This window comes from Brassica oleracea, chromosome C6, assembly GCF_000695525.1.
Source record: "Brassica oleracea var. oleracea cultivar TO1000 chromosome C6, BOL, whole genome shotgun sequence".
Classification (NCBI taxonomy): domain Eukaryota; kingdom Viridiplantae; phylum Streptophyta; class Magnoliopsida; order Brassicales; family Brassicaceae; genus Brassica; species Brassica oleracea.
In genome coordinates this window covers 26,448,389-26,463,935 of record NC_027753.1, presented here as the reverse complement: position 1 = coordinate 26,463,935, position 15,547 = coordinate 26,448,389, and the positions used below count along the sequence as shown (strand labels likewise).

The window sequence follows — 15,547 nt, the reverse complement described above, 5'->3', positions numbered from 1 at the left end:
ATGAATATCTATATTATATAATTAAAAAAATATTTATAATATATATAGTGATGTTATCTTGAAATAATATTTTTATATTATAAATTTTTAAATTAAGATATACAACAATTTATAATCAAATATTAATCAGGTAAAAAATTTGCATACATATATTTCCTAAAATATTTTTAATATTTGAGTGTTTTTAATGAAAATATATAGTAAATATAAATAATTTGATATTTGATTTAATTTTTTGAAGCATAAATAATAACTATTCGTAAGAAGATTATGCATGCATGTGCGGGCACAACACCTAGTGGTTTATTATTTTATGGTTTTTATTAAATTAAAACATCAAACAAAACTTGTTACAATGCAACGGGCTCATATCTTGTATTTAATAATAATTAAGTTAGATATAAGTAGAAATAATAGAAAATCTAGTTAAATGTAATAGTTCAACCTAGACTATTTATATGTAGATAAAAAAAATAGGACTCTAAATTAATAGATTAGATTTATAATATATATAGTGTTGTTATCTTGAAATAATATTTTTATATTATAAATTTTTAAATTAAGAGATACATCAATTTATAATCAAATATTAATCAGGTAAAAAATTTGCATACATATATTTTCTAAACTATTTTTAATATTTGAGTGTTTTTAATGAAAATATATAGTAAATATAAATAATTTGATATTTGATTTAATTTTTTGAAGCATAAATAATAACTATTCGTAAGAAGATTATGCATGCATGTGCGGGCACAACACCTAGTGGTTTATTATTTTATGGTTTTTATTAAATTAAAACATCAAACAAAACTTGTTACAATGCAACGGGCTCATATCTTGTATTTAATAATAATTAAGTTAGATATAAGTAGAAATAATAGAAAATCTAGTTAAATGTAATAGTTCAACCTAGACTATTTATATGTAGATAAAAAAAATAGGACTCTAAATTAATAGATTAGATTTATAATATATAGTGTTGTTATCTTGAAATAATATTTTTATATTATAAATTTTTAAATTAAGATATACAACAATTTATAATCAAATATTAATCAGGTAAAAAATTGGCATACATATATTTTCTAAAATATTTTTAATATTTGAGTGTTTTTAATGAAAATATATAGTAAATATAAATAATTTGATATTTGATTTAATTTTTTGAAGCGATAAATAATAACTATTCGTAAGAAGATTATGCCCGCATGTGCGGGCACAACACCTAGTTGTTTATTATTTTATGGTTTTATTAAATTAAAACATCAAATAAAACTTGTTGCAACATTTTCTAAAATATTTTTAATATTTGAGTGTTTTTAATGAAAATATATAGTAAATATAAATAATTTGATATTTGATTTAATTTTTTGAAGCGATAAATAATAACTATTCGTAAGAAGATTATGCCCGCATGTGCGGGCACAACACCTAGTGGTTTATTATTTTATGGTTTTTATTAAATTAAAACATCAAACAAAACCTGTTGCAACGCAACCGGCTCATATCTTGTATTTAATAATAATTAAGTTAGATATAAGTAGAAATTATAGAAAATCTGGTTAAATGTAATAGTTCAACCTAGACTATTTATAAGTAGATAAAAAATAGGACTCTAAATTAATAGATTAGATTTACATAAATTTCTTATATTTATCCTACTGAATTATAAGTTCAGCTATAGTCTCTAAAACACAAAATATTTTCATTATAAATATATATGCTGCTATTTAATCATTAAGTATCATTTTAAGGTGCGAAAATCCCATTATTAAACTGACTAAACAAAACCCTCCCGAAAAAAACAAAGAAACAAAGATAAATATTTTACGCGGTCTTATCACCAACCTTCTGCTTGTACGGTTGTAGCAGAGGTTTCACATTTGACTCAAATAACTTAGAAACTCTGTTGTGTTTCCTCTCTTGACCGGTCAGAGTCAGTAGACTTGCGAGACTCTCTTCTAGCTTCATAAGATTTGCTCTGAGCAGCTATATACTCAAATGCCACCACAACATCTCCTATTGTCGGTCGTTGATTAGCTTCCTCCTTCAAACACATCCCTGTAATGGCAATCACGTAGTTAAGACACTTCTTTGGGTACTTTCCACGCAGCAACGGGTCCACTAGATGTCCGAATTTTTTAGGTTCGCTGAGATACTCTCGAGCCTACATAAACACCAACAACGAAACACGGTTAAAAAGAGCGAGAGTTTAAACAGGTCTTCAAAAGGAGAGAACTTAGGTTCACCTCACCCTCTAGCACCAATCAAATTCACACATAGATTATTAATTAAAAAACATTAAATTAAATAAAAAATAGCTACAAAAAATAAAAACACTAATTTTAACAACCGCTAACGCTTCCAGCTAAACTATAAACCGTAAATCTTAAATTCTAAACCCTATATCCTAAATTCTAAACCCAAATCCAAACCCCTAAATCCAAACCCTATACCCTAAACCCTAATCCTATACCCTAAACCCAAATTATATACCCTAAACCCAAAAACTAGACTATAAACCTAAACTCTATACCCTAAACCCAAGTCGTAGACCATAAACCCAAACCGTAAATCTTAAACCCAAATTATATACCCTAAACCCAAAACCTTAACCATAAGTCCAAACGGTAAATCGTAAACCCAAACCGTAAATCCTAAACCCAAAACCTATATAATAAACCCAAATCCTAGACTTAAAACCCAAACGGTAAACCCTAAACCCAAACCCTAAACATAGATGCTATGAGGTTTGGGTTAAGGTTTACGGTTTGGGTTTAGGGTCTAAGGCTTGGGTTTAGGGTATAAGATTTAGGTTTATAGTCTATTTTTGGGTTTAAGGTATATAATTTGGGTTTAGGGTCTAGGATTAGGGTTTAGGGTATAGGGTTTGGGTTTAGGGGTTTGAATTTGGGTTTAAAATTTAGGGTATAAGGTTTAGAATTTAAGATTTAGGGTTTAGGGTTTCACTGGAAGCATTAACGTCGTTAAAATTAGCGTTTTTATTTTTTTGTAGCTATTTTTTATTTAATTTAATATTTTTTAATTAATAATCTATGTGTCACTTTGATTGGTCATAAAGGATGTAGTGAATTATGGGGTGAACCTAAGTTTTGGTTTACTTACCCAAGAAACAAGATATTGTTCTCCATTTGGTTTACTCAAATCAATAGCCTCCCTACCAGTAACCAGCTCAAGCAACACAACACCGAAGCAGTAGATATCCGATTTAATGGTTAACTTTCCGCTCATTGCGTACTCTGGAGCACAGTATCCGTAAGTACCCATGACACGAGTAGACACATGTGTCCGGTTACCGACAGGACCGACTTTAGCAAGTCCAAAGTCAGAAAGTTTAGGGTTAAAGTCTTTATCTAACAGAATGTTTGAAGATTTCAAGTCACGGTATATCACGGATGGGCTTATTTTACAATGAAGATACTCGATGCCACGAGCTGCACCAACAGCGATTTTCATTCGAGTATTCCAGCTTAGAGGTTTCTGAGTAGGCTCAAGATCTGAGTTTAGCAACAACAAGAAAAAAAAAATAGGTTAAATCAGTAAAAATATGATGGAAAATAATAAAATAAATAAAAAATAAATATATTTATATATATATTTGTAACACATTGACTAACCAAAGAGATGATCTTCTAAGCTACCCATTGGCATGTATTCATAAACAAGAAGTCTTTGAGCACCAGAAGTACAGTAACCAATTAAAGTTACTAAGTTTGGATGGCTGAAGACACTAAGCATGAGAACCTCGACAATGAACTCTTGATTTCCTTGATGCCCATTTGGGTTTAGTTGCTTGATAGCCACCACCTGTAACGTTTTATTCAGTTCCCATAAAATTTCTTACAACGTTTCAGATGTTTTAGAACTATAGACAGAGAGCTTAAATCACCTGTCCTGAATATAAACGTCCCTTGAAGACACTACCGAACCCTCCTTTTCCGATCATGTTATCCTCCCGGAAGTTCTTGGTTGCGGCGGCTAACTCCTTGAACGTGAAACTCTGTGCGCCACCGCCGGGTTTAGGGCTATTCACTTTCCCATTAACTGACCAAAACCCAAAAATCAAAACATTAATTTTATTTATTTTTTCTTCATTAACATTTTCAAAAATAAATAATCATCTGGAAAATGCCTAACCTAATATGCCAGATTTGGACCTTGCTCCTATTGAATCGCCTCTTGTGCCAACTGCAAACACACATGAGAATTACAAATGATAAAACTTTCTAAAGAGAGGGAAACCAAAAAAACATATTGAGATATCATTTTACAAAAAATAAAAAGAGAGAGAGATGGAGAAAGTTTCAAAACCTGAGGAATCATCGGTTAGGTAAGGAACGGTATCAATGTTGATTCTCATGTCATGGGTTCGTGTGTCGAGACAAGAGAAACAGCTCATCTTGTTTATAAAAATTAGGTAATGAAATGAAACGTAAGAACCAAGAAAAAACAACAACAGTGGTGGAAGAAATGGATTCAGAGAAGGATCTGGTTTGAGATCATGTCCAACATCTAACCTAGCTCCTTGAAACTTTCTTTTCTCTCTTTAATTCAAGTAAAAAAGGGAAATTATGAAGCCATCAAGACAAACGGCAAGATTTGATTGAATTAGCTAGTGTTTCCTAAAGAAGGAAAGATAATATTGATTGGAGAGAAAATATAAAAGTTGATTTATACAAATGTCATATACTAATGAACAGATTTTATACGATCTTCTAAAGGGAATGATCTTTGGAGAAAGGGGTCTAAATTGTTCTTAAAAACGTGGTGAGGGGAAGCAACTGATAAATTTTGAAGGCAACTGAAGAGAAAATAAAGGATCCGTGAGACCTAATTTTGGAACTGCGCGTCCTTCTATTCTTCCTTCTGTTTTTTTTTTCAACATTCTTTTTTATTTTTCCGTTGGAACTAAATTGAGCAGTTTAATTTTGTTATTGAAATGGAATTTTCTGTTTTTCTAGAATGCTTTCTCTTTAAATCCTCCAATAAAAATATACCAACCTTAATTGGTAGTAGGATTTTTAAATTTGGTTTTCACATCCCTGTATATACAATACAATCCATTGGTTTTAAATTTAAATAAATGGATTTACAAATCAAATAAGGCTGATTTGGAAATGTAACAAGTAGATCATAATATTAACAACATCACGTTTTCAGAAGAATAACACGGAACGTTAAACAGAGATAAGTCTTATACACAAATCAAATAAGAATGTATGTGATGATATCTTGTTTAATTAAGAAAAGGCTTGATGATAGATATTATTTTGAGATCAGTAGAACTAATAACACATTTTCCACATTTCCTCAAATTACTGCACTGGGGTACATTATAAAACGACAGATGAAGTCCAATCCTCCCTCATAACTCATAAGCTAATCCAAACTAAAATGCTTGCTTATTCACAATTCTAATTTGATCACCTAAGAGATTGGTATAATAATACTTATATACCTTGTGAGTACTCTTAGTTGCAAGTTGCAACCATCTGTGCAGAGACTTCCCCTATATATTCATCCACAACAATAACAAACCTCTTCTTCTTACTACCAATAAAGCTTTCAAGATTACCAAGTTAATTAGAGCTGCCAAATCCGGAAGGTTAGAGACTGGTGAGTTTTGTGAGACGAGCTTAGCGTTAAGATGATCCTGTTTTCTTTTGTTAGGCAACAAGCCTTGTTGCGAGAAACTGTTTCAATGATACAGCTTGAGACAGAGGTTGTTGAAGACATGATCCTGCTTGAATGATGACGATGATGATCAAGCAGTGGATACGATCCCAAACTTCTCTGGTACGTGATTCAAAGTTTAACTAAAGGTTTATGTCTTAGAAAGAACAAGAGCTGTCTTTCAAAATTTACAAAAACTGCTCACTAAAGATTTGTTCCAACTGGAGTGGCATTCAAAAGTCTGGTTTCAAGGCTTTAAGAGGATGTACTACATTTAACTTTTTCTAGATCACATCAATGAAGTCAAGAATATCTTCTACTTCTTGCCTCAAAGCTATGATCTTTTGCTGCTGATAAACTATCCGGTTTTTGATATCACGCCCTGATGATTTCTTCTCGTACCCTTCAACAAACAGTGGTGTCAGATGTGTTTGGCCATCAACTTCTTTTGAAGTTCTTACTCTTTGGCAACCAGCTCTTCAACCTGTGTGACAAAAGAGACAATCAAGCCGAGCTGGGACCTAAAAGATGTGTACTAGGTGTAGAGAAATTTAAAACCTTTGGAGATATCTGAGAAGCTGATGGGGAAGATTGTAAGAAAAGCAGCAAAGGTCTGAGTTCTTTGGAAAGATCTTTCAGTAAACTGTCAGTGGGTTTGCGAGAAGCTTTGCATGTTTGAATGTCACCGGTTCTTGATAGATCACGCAGCGATGCTTCAAGCTTATCATGTGCAGCCAAGCATTTTTGGATGATGCTTTGGACTTCCTGGAGTGTTGCTAGGACCTAATTAACACAAGAAGCGCTTTCTCTTAATATCTATCAGAGTAACAAGATATTGGTAGACTACGTGTACATGTGCTTTACCTCATCCCATTGGAGTTTGGCCAAATAAGCAGCAGAAGACTTGGAGATTGAGAAGTCAGCTCTCGTGTATATGATGCAAGTGATGAACAAAACAAAGAATCCAGAGGTTAACATCAATGGCTCACTCAGCAGATTGATGTTGCTGAACTTATAGTACACCTGTACACAAGACACATCTCTTGATCAAATTAAATTTGTGCCTATATTGTATTGTACCTGGATATTCTGATTGTGATCAGGGACAACGTTGTTCTTTTCAAGCACAACAACTGGTCTACCAGCTATATATCTAAGTGTGAGTATTTGATCTGCAAAGCAGACATGAAGAGATCAAATATCAAAATCAAAGAATAAATAGTGATAAATATCAACTGTCTTGATACTCACGGTGAACGAGATTGTAATGTTCCGTGACCTTCACGTTACCCCAATGAGACACTTCTATCTCCCTCACCAGCCTTGCTTTCAAAATGTACAACAGTCGGCGCGTAAGAATACTGCGCTAGGTTCTTGTACGGACCATACTTAATCTCTGACCCCTGAACCTTCGTGCCCTCCAGCTTGGTGTCAGACTCAACCCTCGCGTTTGGTAGCTTGATAGACAAGGACTGAGACTCAACCGCGTAAGGAGAGAGGTACTGCGCGCTTTCTTGGAGCATAACGAGATGGATATCTTTCTGAGTTATCTTCTCCGGAAACTGAAGCACATGTGCCTCCAGCGTCAGGGTCTCGCCTTTGTTGAGTGGTTTAGGTAATGCGACTGTGTAGAAGCTGATTGAATCAGGCGTTCCTCGAACAAGCTCGTTAGCAGAAGAAGCAACGCATTGACGATACTCGATTGCTTCATCGTTTTTGATAGATACTCAGCTTTGCTCGCGCGGCAGAGAAACCAGACGGATCCGGGTCGGGTTTTCCCGCTTAAACAGGCTTATTTTACTGTTCTATTGGGCCTCTATTTAAGCTTAGATCTGCTAGAGAATACTTGTTACACGTGACAGTAAATTATTGGTCGAAGCTTTGTGCAGAGGGCTAATTATACAGAAAATCCCATATTATTGGGCCTTAATATGAGCTTATATCTGCTAAAAAATATTGGTAACACGCTTGCAGTGACTTATTGGTTGAATCTTGGTGCAGAGGGAGTACTAGGTGAGGTTTTGGTTTTGATATTCTTGGGCGATTTTCTCGAGAAAAATGGAGACGTCTCTGAGGTATTCGAAGTCTTTGAGAATCCATGCGAAGGAGAAGCTCCCTTTCAACTCCAGAACCCATTTGCAGGTGTTAAACTCTTCGTAGCTTCCAAACTTAGTGTTTTGAAGCGTTTGAGTTTTTTTTTTTTTTCTGTTGTGTAAAGCTCCAAACTTTATCTTCATTATCATGGTTAATTGGTTATTATGAAGATAGAACATTCAGAGGGTTCCCTGAATCTTAAGTCAGTATGTGTATATGACTTGCTTGCTTGTTCTGCCACAGTTCAGTTTCTTATTTTCTTTGGTGATAGCTTCATGGAGAGCTAGATGCTGGAACTGGAGCCCCTAGTTACTTCTGTGCCATGATTAGACACCTTTTCCCCGAGGTTTGTTCTCACTTTCTGTGGTTTATCACCATCTCCTCCTCCTGAAACATTCTCCACCGTAGAGCTCATAGAGTGTTACATTTTTCTGTTAGGCTTTAACAGGGTTAGGAGTAGGATTGTATTATGATAAGCGCCACAAGCTTCGGTCTCATGTACGCGGGAAAAAAGAGTTTCCTATGGGAGCTAATAAGCTTGTGACCTTTAATGTTAAAGGGCGGTGTGATTTTGATCAAGACTTCAATCAGGTTCACTTCTTTCTTTCTTTCTTTCCTTTTTGGTCTCCAAGTTATGTTTCTTGCTTGAGTATTATTATGCCTTTAGAATGGACTTAGCTTGTGGTAGTAGAAGAATCCTATAGGAGCTGCAGAATTTTCCTGGAACATAATGAACTTTAAGGAAGATCAGGATGTACGAATCAAAGTTGGCTACGAAATGTTTAATAAGGTACCTCTCTAGTAGCTGAAGCATGTTGTTGGCTCTTCCAAGATTCACTGTTGTGGTTATTTGTTGAAACAGTGTGTTGTTGCCTCTTTCTTTCAGGTTCCTTATATGCAGATTAGAGAAAACAATTGGACTCTTAACGCCAACATGAAGGGAAAATGGAATTTGAGGTTTGACCTGTGACTGCATTTTTATTCTTCTGAGAAATGTATTAGTACTACACTTGGAGTATAAACACACTTTGATTCTTCCAATTAATCAAATTCATTGATCTTACAAATTATATCCATTACTATTGCAAGCTTCTACCATGTGAAGATAAAGACGAATATGTTTCCAAGATTATATAGGCAAATGTGATTGTTCTGAACCATAGAGAAGCAACGGCTGAACCAGAGCCAACTAGACCGACTAAAATGTCTTTAACTTGCAAACTATAAACCGGAAATCCATCATAATTTTGTTCACCGATTCTAAACCGGGATCATCAGAGAACCAGCCGTGTTTGGTCAGTTTTTGTGTTGTGGTTTGTTTGAACTTTAGATAGTGGTGCTGCTCAGAACATCAACATCAGAACCAGAATGAATTTAAAATGTTTTACAAAGTATTAATCTATATTTGCTGTCGAGATTTGCTTACTGATCATCATCACTCAGAAAGAGAAAAAAGGATCAAAGATCGTTTTCAAGCAGTAGAAGAGAAAGAGACATGGACAAGTCACTCACTTCATCGTTGGATTTGGTAGTGGCTTTAACTAAAAATCAACGTGATCTCTATGCATATTTAAACTATATCTCAATAATGTTCTCATTATGTGGCGGCAGTATTTAAAAGCTTTGAGTGATGAAGTACTTTTGTTTGTTAGTAAAGAAAATTGCACTAGATGTGACAAGTTTTATCCCAAATCTTTGTTATATACTTTTAATTCCCTAACCTGTAAAGTACTACTGGAAAGTAATTGAGATTATATATCTTCTTTTTCATGTATGTGATTCATCTTTTTAGTCTTGTAGACACCATCTTTCTATGTATAAATGGTATCAGCTAACAAACTGTTTTAGCATGTAAACTCAAATGTCAAATATTCTACGTAGGATTATTATATAGTGAATATATATCTTGTTCTCTAACACCTGATACCATCTAAGTATATATTAAAACTACGTCTCATCAACAACAATGTTATTCCCCTTCAATCTATACTCCAACAATAAACTAATTAGTTTTGACAATCTTTTGTTACGACTATATAGGATTTTTATTTTCAGTGCAGCATTCTATTCTTTATTTACATTTCACACTGATTATATTAATAAACCCTGAGAAAATTAATCGCTTCAGAAGTCTAAGACCAATCTTACCTTTTGGTGAAATAAAATTTTACATGCTTACATATGCTCGAAATATTTTTGAATAAATTAAGATTGTTTTTAATATCATGATATTTTATGAATAAAAAAGAAAGAAAAAACGGTAAACCGTTCCCCAGCAAGAGAATGTTAAATCACCGGTGGCCACACGTTAGAGATATCTGAGTGTAGTCGGATTCGAACTCAACTCGCTTAGACGCTGGAATGTCATGCTACCACCCGACCACTAACGCGTGGTTTTTTATGAATAAATATGTTCTCACAATACTAAGATCGAATAAAACTTCTGTTGTAAATGGTCGTTAATTTATGAATTTGACTAGGTTTAGATATTTTCTGCATATTTATAATCAGGAGCTTCAAATGTTTATATATATCTTAAAAATATATAGATATCAAAACGTCTTTTAAAAAACATATAAAGATTTTATGTAAATTTGAAAGTATAGTTTCTAACAATAATCCATTTTTATTCAAAGACGGAGATATGTGCGGAAAGCAAAAAATGGGCGGTGGTAAATCGGAAAGTGGGGAGTGCACTCGAAGACAAAGAGGCAACAAAAATGGTCTTTTCAAATAAATTTATAATTTTTTGATCAAAAATAATAGATTTATAATTTTGTCATCTAACTCGATTTGGAAAATAAGAATTTCACACGCTTGCTTCTTCTCTTTGTTTACCATACATTGTTTTATGTGTTATTTCTCTCTTTTTCTTTTCTTTTTAATTTCATGTAAATCATGCAATCCATCTAGTTTCTATGCAACGATACAGTAAATAGTTGCAATCTTCATCAAGACTATCAACAGTAGTTTTAAAATGTATGCAACTTTATCATTTTCTATGGCACATCTACGTATTGAACGAATGGCTAATTACTTAACAAATATTGATAAAATAACCGTTATCTTAAACCATGTACAATATTTTGTATTTGGTAACTATATATATCATCTTTTAAAAAGCTAAATCTACTTTGTTGTTACAGTTAGAAATTTGATTACTAATTTAGGGTATTTTAATCTATCCATCTTCTATCAAGTATAAGTTCTTTTCAAAAAGAAAAATAAACTAGTGATAATTCAGAATAACTTCTTAGAGTGATAAGTAAAGGTTTTTTTTTAATAAGAAATAGACAAGCGTCCCCCTTCTGTTTTTTTCTTTCCCAGTTAGTTGTTGTTATCATCTTTCACACAAACTATTGTATATATATACGGTGTACCATAGAAGTAAAAGGTTTCACAAGAACTTTAATTTCTTTCTTAACATATTAGGCCGATTAGGTGATTGTTCTACACGTATATTTTATAAATAGATTTAGTATTTACTTTAGGCAAGACAAGGTTTATAACTATTTGCCATATTATTTACCTTTAAATATACTATGTGGAAGCCCCTTTAGTTCAATGGTTTGATTAATGGTTCATTAATGGTTCTACACTAACAGGTCCAGATTTCAATTTCCGGAGAAAACGATTTATTAAACAATTATGCAGACTACGGAGGAAAGACTTACAAGGGATCTTCAACATGGTGCAAGTAAACTCGGTCAGGCGTGATCTTCGTAGGACGGTTCAGGTGATGCAGTTAGACGTAGATCCTTATAAGACAGGTAGTATTGTCGGTTGTCGGATCGTCTTTGTAATCATTTTCATAATTGTAATATCATAATAAATCAGCGTTAAAAAAAAAAACGTTTTAGTAATCTAAAATACGATTTCATAATTTTAAAAAGGTAAGAAACGTGCTTATCGTGAATCCAAGAAAATTATGCGTGGATTAGATACTGTTATTTATAATTTAAATTTTTTTAATGTCTGGCGCTTCTATCACCACTTTTACAAATTCGCGTATTTTCTGTCGAATAGTAGAAGATCAGTACACACGTTCATGGATTGATCAACGGTAGACCTGCAAACTTATTATCTTCTCTGGCCAGAAAATGCATGAGCTAAATTAACACGTTTACAAAAATCGATAGACATTCATATGCAGTAGTACTGTAGTAGCTCTAGTAAATTAACACGTTTACACAAATCGATAGACTTGAAAGCAAAAAACTTTTCTCAAGTGTTCAACTAGTATATATTAGTCTAGCTAGTTCGAGTCTGCGAGGTGCTTGATTATTATTTGCCAGTTTTTCTTTCTCGGCATTCTTTTCATGTGAATTCATTTTCATCAAAATTTTATGAAAATCACTACAATAAAACACAAAATTAGCGACGAAATGTAACGAGGAAAAAAAATCATCGTAAATGTACGTCTTATTTACGAGAACCTTACGAGGAAAAACCAAATCAACGTATTTTCGTCGTAAAATAACGACAATAAAGTTTCGTCGTAAAAACAACACAATTTAACGTGGTTTTTACGAGTAAACAAGATTTCGTCGTAAAGTAGACGTAAATATAACGAAGAATTTACGACGGAATATTTTACATCTACTTTGCATCGAAATTTATGATTAATTAATTTTAATGTTCTCTTTATTTTTACAGGTTGATTATAACGATCCATATTACCCCACATGGTTTCATGAATTAATTCAAGGTCCAGTTGCAAAGGTCACCACATCACCGATGTATTTCACACGAGGCTTTACTTTTCATACATATGAGTATGGTAGACATCGGGCGACAAGTAATTATGGAATATGTGTGAAAGGCGAAAAAAATTTCTACGGGATCTTGCAGGAGATTATTGAAGTGGAATTCCTAGGGTTATTGAAGCTGAAATGTATCCTCTTCAAATGTGACTGGTTCGACCCCGTCGTCAACCGAGGGTGTTCGATTTAACAAATTCGGTGTAGTTGACGTCAATGGTGGACGAAGGTACAACAAATTCGAACCTTTCATATTAGCTTCGCAAGCAGACCAAGTCAGCTTCCTTCCATACCCTCGGATTAGAGAATCATGAATCAATTGGTTTGCCGTTGTCAAAGTTACACCTCGTGGACGAATAATCGGTGGAGAAGAACAACCAGTGCAAGAAGAACACATCAATGAAGTCGAGGAACCTGAACAACAAACTGATGACATCCTTCTTATTAATCCACATAATCGTGAGTACGAAGATCTTCCCGACGATACGACAGACGAAGCTGTTGAAGACGAGTTTAATGAAAATGATGATGTTTCTAGTGATGACGAGAATGTCAATGATGTATCCGAATGATGATGTAATTTTCTTAAATATGATTTATTTTTAGAGTTAATGCATGTGTTTAGTTTGTTTAATTATGAAAATTATATTATATAATTTGATTTTGTGTAACTCAATTGGGGGTTTGGGGTTTAGAAAGAAGAGATTGTCTGTTAGATGAAGTTAAGGAACTTGAGGTTTGGGGTTTCGGGTGATAGGGATTTGCATACCTTCCTCGTAAAATCCTCGTAAAAAAAACACGGGACTTGTTATTTCCTCGTAAATAAAAACACAGGCCTTGTTATTTTCTCGTAAATTTACGACGATTTTACGACGAAAATGAAAACACAGGCCTTGTTATTTCCTCGTAAATTTATGACAATTTTACGACGTGAATGAAAACACGGGCCTTGTTATTTCTTCGTTAAATAACGAGGATTTTACGATACAACTACTTCTATAAATAAGCACACCCCTCCCATTCTAAGCTTGCACTAAAAAAAAACTAATCCATAGTTTTAAAAAACCTGAAGGCAGTGCACAGTCACTAGAACATTTCTGATCAGTTTCAAATGCTATTTGGAATTGATAAGTATTGTTCTAGTGCACGTGTCTCCCTTCAGTTTTTTTTGTAAATTGAAACACTTTTCATCGTAAATTTGTCGTAAATTAAAACACAGATCCTGCTAATTCGTCGTAAAAAAATACGGGTCTTGCTAATTCCTCGTAATATTGCGACGATTTTACAACAAAATTGAAAACATGGGCCTTGTTATTTCCTCGCAACAAAAACAAGAGACTTGTTATTTCCTCTCAACAAAAACACGGCCCTTGTTATTTCCTCGTTAATTTACGAGGACTTTACGAGTACAACTACTTCTACAAATAAGCACATCCCTCCCATTCTAAATTAGCACAAAAAAAACTAAACAATAGTTTGAAAAAAACCTGAAGGGCGTGCACTGTCACTAGGACAGTTCTGGTCAGTTTCAAATGCTATTTGGGATTGATAAGACTGTTTTGGTGCCGGTGCCTTCCTTCAGGTTTTTTTTTTGTAAATTGAAACACTTTTCGTCGTAAAATCATCGTAAATTAAAACACAGGCCTTGCTAATTCGTCGTAAAAAGAACACGGGACTTGCTAATTCCTCGTAAATTTACGTGGGCTTTACGACGAAAATTAAAAAAAAAAACCTTTTCGTCGTAAAATCGTTGTAAACAAAAACACGGACCTTGCTAATTCGTCGTAAAATAAAACGCGGGCTTTGCTAATTCGTCGTAAAGTTACGAGGATTTCACGACGAAATGTATAAGTCTGTATATATACTCGAACCGAATAACACTCTCATTTCATAATCATTTCCTCTCCTTCTCCTAGCAAGGTATTCCTCTCTACTTCCTCTCTAATTTAGCTTAGGTAGTTAGTTTAGGGAAATTAGTGTTGATCAGGTGGTTAGTGTAGGGAATAATTTGTTGATAGGTTTATGGAATTTGTTGATAATATAGGAAGATGATTTTAAATGTTAATTAATAATCTCGTTCCAGAGCCATCCCCCACACAAGAAGATGAAGAAGACGTATAGAGGAGGAGTCAAGACTTCTTCGAGGAAATGCATAACAACAACAACAACCTTTAGTTTTTTTTTTCATCTTTTTATTGTATTATATTAAATTCTAAACTTAAATATTTATAATATATTTTCGTATGGATTTATTATTTATGTTTTTAATATTTTTGAAATAATTTAAAAATATTTTTATTTCATTATATTTTTTTTGTAAAAAATAAAGAATCGAAGGAAATTCGTAACTAAATTACATCAACTTAACAAGGAAACTGAATAAATATTACCGAGGAATTTACTACGAAAGGCATGGAGATTCCTCGTAAACATTACGTGTAAACAACGACGAAATTTAGCGTCCACTTTACGATAAAATGTTTACGTGAACTTTACGAAGAAATAATTTACGTGTACTTTACGAGGAAATATATTACGTGTAGTTTACGAGGAAACTGTTTACGTGTATTTTACGAGAAAAGTGTTTACGTGTCTTTTATGACGAATCTACTGATACCACTTTACGACAAATTATTTCCTCGTTAGTTTACGACGAATTAGCGAGGAAATATACGTTACGACGAACGATTAACGGGGAAACGGGTTTCGTAGTTATTTTTTCGTAAACCTTGTTTTACGACGAATTAACTACGGAAGCCGTTGTCGTTATTTATGTGTTTTCTTGTAGTGAATGTATTCATAGATGCATAGAGCTTTCACTAATTAATTACTTGTTATGGTAACTTATAGACCACAGTTGATACAATTTGTTTCATGGATTTAAAATTATTTATATGAAAAAATTGGATAGTTTGAAAAAAAATTGTATATTACAAAAATAGAGTTTTCTTCTTTGACAAAGACCTGGTCGATTATTCATTCATTATCCTTGTTTT

General features: G+C 33.3%; 2 protein-coding genes and 1 pseudogene across 3 annotated transcripts; 1 reads left to right on the top strand and 2 right to left on the bottom strand.

Annotated features, from left to right (window-relative positions):
- Positions 1-1,734: 1,734 nt before the first annotated feature.
- On the bottom strand, positions 1,735-4,653 carry LOC106299087 (serine/threonine-protein kinase PBS1-like). The gene is made up of 6 exons (XM_013735222.1): positions 4,336-4,653; positions 4,162-4,212; positions 3,914-4,068; positions 3,642-3,831; positions 3,130-3,521; positions 1,735-2,170 (listed from the first exon to the last, which is right to left on the bottom strand). Exons 1-6 carry the CDS (start codon positions 4,421-4,423, stop codon positions 1,901-1,903), a joined length of 1,146 nt encoding a protein of 381 aa, XP_013590676.1. The 5' UTR covers positions 4,424-4,653; the 3' UTR covers positions 1,735-1,900.
- A 1,328-nt stretch (positions 4,654-5,981) lies between these two features.
- Positions 5,982-7,408, bottom strand: LOC106297857 (annotated as a pseudogene).
- A 264-nt stretch (positions 7,409-7,672) lies between these two features.
- On the top strand, positions 7,673-8,801 carry LOC106299088 (outer envelope pore protein 21B, chloroplastic-like). Of its 2 annotated transcripts, XM_013735226.1 has the most exons (5): positions 7,673-7,839; positions 8,063-8,137; positions 8,230-8,382; positions 8,459-8,581; positions 8,678-8,801. In XM_013735226.1, exons 1-4 carry the CDS (start codon positions 7,756-7,758, stop codon positions 8,477-8,479), a joined length of 333 nt encoding a protein of 110 aa, XP_013590680.1. In that variant the 5' UTR covers positions 7,673-7,755; the 3' UTR covers positions 8,480-8,581; positions 8,678-8,801. The 2 variants fall into 2 exon arrangements, with proteins under 2 accessions (XP_013590680.1, XP_013590679.1); XM_013735225.1 differs by having other exon boundaries at positions 8,230-8,581.
- Positions 8,802-15,547: the final 6,746 nt, after the last annotated feature.